This window comes from Poecilia latipinna, unplaced genomic scaffold, assembly GCF_001443285.1.
Source record: "Poecilia latipinna isolate Pla-1442-1.1 unplaced genomic scaffold, P_latipinna-1.0 Scaffold59, whole genome shotgun sequence".
Taxonomy (NCBI): Eukaryota; Metazoa; Chordata; class Actinopteri; order Cyprinodontiformes; family Poeciliidae; genus Poecilia; species Poecilia latipinna.
This window is the reverse complement of record NW_015112675.1, coordinates 612,383-617,978: the sequence shown is the minus strand read 5'-3', so window position 1 is coordinate 617,978 and position 5,596 is coordinate 612,383. Positions and strand designations below refer to the sequence as shown.

The following is a 5,596-nucleotide window of genomic DNA, read 5'->3' as shown; positions in this document are numbered from 1 at the left end:
AATGATAAGCTTGACATAAAATCTTACATAACACCAATCATATGACTATGATACATCTGATCTTACCCTGAAAGAATATTTTGAGTCCAACATTCAGTTTTATCCCTCCACCTTGAAACCCTGTTTGAATCCTGGATGAGATCGATTTGTCATTTCTGTTAAGAATTTCCACAGCTAAGGGCCCTGAAACGATGCAACACAGAATGACTGTTAGCTTGATTTCTTAAAGAAAATAATATTCGAGTTCAAGATTTTGATATGAGTTGGCGCAATAGAAATTCACAGTACAATGGGAAAAAGTGAAAGCAACAACACGTTACCTAAAGGAGTCCCAGCAGGAATAACGGCATGTTGTGGCAAAGCATTCCCTTCAGGCCACGTGACGCACAGCTTTTCTGGCAACCTGGAAACAAAGCGATGATCCCGGTCACATTTCAAGACTACTGATTTAGAAAAAAAAAAAAAAAAAGAGTACAATGTAAGATTCAAGAAAAATTTCAAATAAAAGATGAGTCTGGGTATAATTAAATTTGTATAGGCCTATTTCATGTTTCTCTGCAAACATTTATTATATTCTTAATAATATTAGACTTATAATTTATTGCATATTCTTTACACTAATCAAGAGAAATTGTAAAACATTTTGACTTTCCACAAGAATTAACTTACTTGTCAATGTCGGTCTCGATGTTTCTCTTAATGCTTCCAATTGTAGCAGACCGGTCAATCTTGGAGATGGGTATAGTCCTGGTGTAATTGTCATAAAGCCCCTCTGGCATCTAAGAAAAATGTGATATAAATCTGATCATGTTAGAATAAAATAATTTTGTATTATGTTAAAATGTTAAATGTTAAAATAATTTTAAAATTTAAATTTTTTTAATTGCAATGTAAAGCTATCACTTTCCTTCATACTATATATTTATTTTAGCACAATATAACATGAAACATGAAAAATCACAACATTGAAGAAAGCAAAAAAATATAAAATATTTAGCAAAAAAATATTTGCATCACTATGAAACAAATTGACTCAAATTAGTTTCTAAATTAAAATGTATTTAAAACATAAATGCATTTATGAGAATAAACTTGAGGGGTCACAGGATACATCCAATTTTCTGCACAAATCATTTATCTAAATTTAAAAATGTTCTAATTTAGTCAGTAACAAAACTCTACAACATAAAAATAACATGAAGAACATCTCGACATTAAAAGGTCCAGATCATATGTACCCAATGCACACCAGCTTATAAACCTAAACTGGAAAAGTGCAACTTTATTAAGCAAAAATTTCACTTGAGCAAAATATTTCTTTGTTTTTATTTGACAGATAGTTCACAGCTGTCATTTAGCTTTTTCAAACTGCATAATTTTTTTACTTACACGTGTGATTTCCACTTCTCCGCCGGTGGCAAAAACATTTCCTTCATGGTCTCCATACAGGAAAAATTTATTCACTTTGCCGTAATAAGTTGGCTGAGTTCTCTGAGATTTCACCTGAGTTAAAACATGACAGATATTAAATGTAGAAGCCTACAGTGGAAAACATGAATTTATATAGATTTAAGAAAAAATTATTCTCACTGTCTGACAATAAATCTGACAATTTTTTTCATTTCTTAGGTCAGTTAGGGTTATCAAAATTATCTTGCTTTGCTAAATGAAAAAATACTGATGAATAATTTCAACATTTTATTTTCAATTTTCCTTATTATAAAAACCTTAAACAGTTCTTTTTCTCACAATAGTTTGGAATTTTGTCCAATTCATCCTAACAGAACTGGTGTGTAAGACTGTGTGTAAAACATTGAGCCTATTATCCTTAATGTTATATATATGTATATAAGTCTGTCCATGAAGTCGCATGTGTGTCCGAACTTCCGAGCTTTAACTTCCTGACTCGTGTCATAAAGCATTAATTCAGTAGTGTCAGATTTTCCTATATATCATGCAATTATGACTCTGAAAGACAACAAGGCCTGTGGGATGGATAACATTTCCACTGAGCATTTGAAAAATCCAAGCAAGAAACTCTGTGCATTACTTTCTATGTGTTTCACTGGCTATCTAGTGCATGGTCTGTTACCTAATTCAATGTTATCTGTCATTCTGGTACCCATTATTAAAGACAAAGCGGGTAAGATTAGCTCTATGGAGAATTATCGACCCATAGCTTTAGCTAGTAGTGTGTCGAAAGTTTTAGAAAGAATCCTTTAAATAGGCTAGAAGAGTTTGTCTTGACCTCCGATAATCAATTCGGTTTTAAACACAAACATGGCACAGATGTGTATATTTGCCCTACAGGAGATTTTAGACTTGTATAATTTGCACAACACTACAGTATTTATGTGTTTTATTGATGCTTCCAAAGCATTTGATCGTGTGAATCACCAAAAACTATTCTGCAAGTTAGAAACCAGAGGTGTATCCAAATATCTAATTAGAATACTTGTCTACTGGTATGGTCATCAATTGATGTACTGTATGTCAAATGGGGTAATACAATGTGTGATTCATTTAATGTTGGTAATGGAGTAAGGCAGGGAAGTTTACTGTCCCCTTACCTTTTTAACATCTACATGGATGAACTATCAAAGCGTCTGAATTGTTGTAAAACAGGCTGTGTAGTTGGTGACCGCATAATCAATCACATAATGTATGCAGATGATTTGGTAATCTTATGCCCATATAGTGCTGGCCTTCAACAACTACTAAGGGTCTGTTCCCAGTATGGTTATGACTTTGACATCAAATATAATGGTAAGAAAAGCAATATTATGATTGTTAGAAGTAGGGCAGATAAGTATCTGATAACCCCTGACTTCTCTTTATCTGGCAATGTCCTCAATATATGCAATGAAATTAAATATTTAAATATCTGATGACCTGTCTGATGATCGTGACATCCAGAGGCAGTATCATATGATGAATGCACAAGCTAATATTCTGATCAGAGGGTTTGGTATGTGTTCATCCTCTGTGAAGATTGCTCTTTTTAAAGCTTTTTGTACTTCACTTTACACAGCCCATCTGTGGCGAAGATACAAAAAAAGTAGCCTGCAGAAACTTTATGTGGCATACAATGATGCCATGAGGCTACTACTCAGAGTGCCTAGATGGAGTAGTGCTAGCCATATGTTTGTATATAATGCTGTTCCCACATGTGCAGCTGTGCTCAGGAATCTCATGTATAAATGCATGTGTAGATTATCTGTGTCATGCAATAATATAATTGCAATTTTAGTAAATCCTGTTTTAAATACAGTGAGATTTCTCTCAAGATTGTGGAATCATTGGTGTCATCATTTATTTGTGACTCAGTGAATATGTCATGTTTTTTTGTTCTCTTTTTACTACGGACCTTTTTGTGTCTGGAATAAGGATTGATTGATTTCCTCTTTCCCCATACTGCTATCTATTTTATGAAGCCCCTCTGTCCTTCCTTTAGTAAAACCCCCCCACAAAACTATGTTTCCGCCTGTATACAAATACAAGCCATGTCTGTGGAAGAAAAGGTCTTTATTCTCTGTGTGTAGTTGCAAATTATAATCAAATCAGAAATCCTGTACAGGCCATGTCTGTACAGGATTTCTTTCACTGTAGATATTCCCTCTTACCAGAATTTTTACAAGCTCTTTTTTATTTGTTTCTAAGGCTAACGTACACATTTCGTTCTACTGATTTTAGAACACAAAATTGACAATATGATGGCTTTAAATTCCAGTGAAGTGTAAACTTGCATATTTCTAATATAAATGATAATAGAGGCACCTTCAAGCATCTGGAAATTGTACCCAAAGAGGAATCAGACTTGCTTTTGATTTCTTATGATCCAGCACAAAAGCAGTGTGTTTGATCTAAGTGTATGCACATTTCAATAAATAAAGTAATAAAACTTTATCGCTTTTATTCTGGCATTAAGCATATACAAACAATTTTTTCAATCCTAATTCACTCACCTAAAATAGAAAAAGTATTTGATATAGCATCAAACAATGAGAAAAAAGTCTGAATATAGTATATCTATCTATCTGAATATCTACTGTGAAATATCTACACCTAAATAATAATATTAAAACACTTACAAGATCCCCTGCTTTGTATATTTTGCCATCCAACTCAATAGCGGAATACACCGCCCAGGGATGCTGCATCTTCTTAGTGGGCACATCAGTTCGTGTCACAGTCTTTGAATAGCCAAGGAACTTTACTTGCTTATCAAACTGACTGTGACATTTTTCAAGCCACTGGATGAAATCTTTCTGGATGTTTTTATTTTTTGAGGCTTTCTGTAAAATTCACAGTAAAAACCAGAAAAGAGATGCACTATTTGCATTTCACTATATATATATATATAATTCATTTATTTTTTTTTTCTACACTATATTTGTACCAGTAAAAGCACTTTGTAGATTCACAAAAGAAGCACAATTTATACAGAGCTATGTTGGCTATGTTAGTTACCTTAGATTAGTATCTAGTGAACGTAGATTAATTTTTGTCTGAATTGGAAGTTTTTATTATTTTTCTTATTTTGCACTCTAGTGCAATGTTTATTGTTTTACATTACAGCACTTTGAAAATCCTTGTTGCTAAAATGTGCTATACATGTAAACTTGACTTAAAACACTGAATCATCACCTGAACGTTAAAAACCGGGGTGAAGAGGGTATCCTTGTGCCTCAGTTTCAGCTCCAAGTCCATAAACTTCTGTTTGCTGGCATTGACCCGGAATTTGTCGTTGGTGAAAAGCACCCCAGAGAAGCGGCTAAAACACTCCAGGGGCAATGTACTTTTAGCAGGGCGACAACACCAATCGAACCTGGAACATAGACAGAAAAAAGTTTTACATTTTCTTTGCAGAAGCAACATTAAGTAATAGTCTAAAGTGGTTCCTCAATAACCTACAGGTGTTCTGGGCTACTACAAATAGTGCTATGCATTTCAGTGTAAACTGTTTGATTGTTAAGCAGACTTCTATGTATCAGGCTAAAACTATAATGCTAAACACTAGACCACAAAACTGTGTTTTTAGGTTTTCCAGCACAGTTCAATGCTCTACATTCTACTGTATATATAATCCTTCAGGCTTAATTTTAAATATAAAAATCCAAAATTCTCTAGTCATGGCAGAATGGATGGATGAGAGTAACAGAGGAAGAAGAAAAAGTAAAAAAATAACCCTGACAATACGGATATTTTTGTGGGGTTTCAAACATCATTAATTAGAATTTATTGTGACAACGAACAATCTCAATTCTTATCATACCAAGAAATTTATCAGAATAAATTATAAACAGTACAATAAATGCCAAAACAGTACAATAAATGTGAGACATAAGCATTTGTATGCAGGTGAATAAAATAGATTCTGGTGTCTAAAGAAAGGTTAAAAGGTTAAAAACAAACAATGTTAACTGATAGAACCAGTACCAACAAGAGGAGTAGAAAGAGATTCAGAATAAGGCTATATATTGAAATACACACAAAAACTGGTCATATGTCTCAGATTATTTGGAAAAACATATGAAATATACCCAAACAAAAAGTAAATGTTCAACCCATTCATACAAATGTATTTACTCAGAAA

The 5,596-nt window shown here is 33.2% G+C and overlaps 2 protein-coding genes across 2 annotated transcripts in view; both read right to left on the bottom strand.

Moving 5' to 3' along the window:
- The window catches only part of smchd1 (structural maintenance of chromosomes flexible hinge domain containing 1), a 34,684-nt gene that overhangs the window by 15,008 nt on the left and 14,080 nt on the right, over window positions 1–5,596 (bottom strand). The window lies entirely within an intron of this gene.
- On the bottom strand, window positions 1,025–4,987 carry LOC106962132 (structural maintenance of chromosomes flexible hinge domain-containing protein 1-like). The gene is made up of 3 exons (XM_015056337.1): window positions 4,648–4,987; window positions 4,092–4,295; window positions 1,025–1,503 (listed from the first exon to the last, which is right to left on the bottom strand). The coding sequence occupies exons 1-3, from the start codon at window positions 4,876–4,878 to the stop codon at window positions 1,351–1,353; spliced, it is 588 nt and encodes a 195-aa protein (XP_014911823.1). The 5' UTR covers window positions 4,879–4,987; the 3' UTR covers window positions 1,025–1,350.

Coding starts and splice junctions, on each gene's coding strand:
- LOC106962132 (XM_015056337.1), bottom strand. CDS start 4,878: ATGTTGCTTCTGCAAAGAAAATGTAAAACTTTTTTCTGTCTATGTTCC. Junction 4,296..4,647: donor CCCCGGTTTTTAACGTTCAG/GTGATGATTCAG, acceptor TGAATTTTACAG/AAAGCCTCAAAAAATAAAAA. Junction 1,504..4,091: donor TATACAAAGCAGGGGATCTT/GTAAGTGTTTTA, acceptor GTTTTAACTCAG/GTGAAATCTCAGAGAACTCA.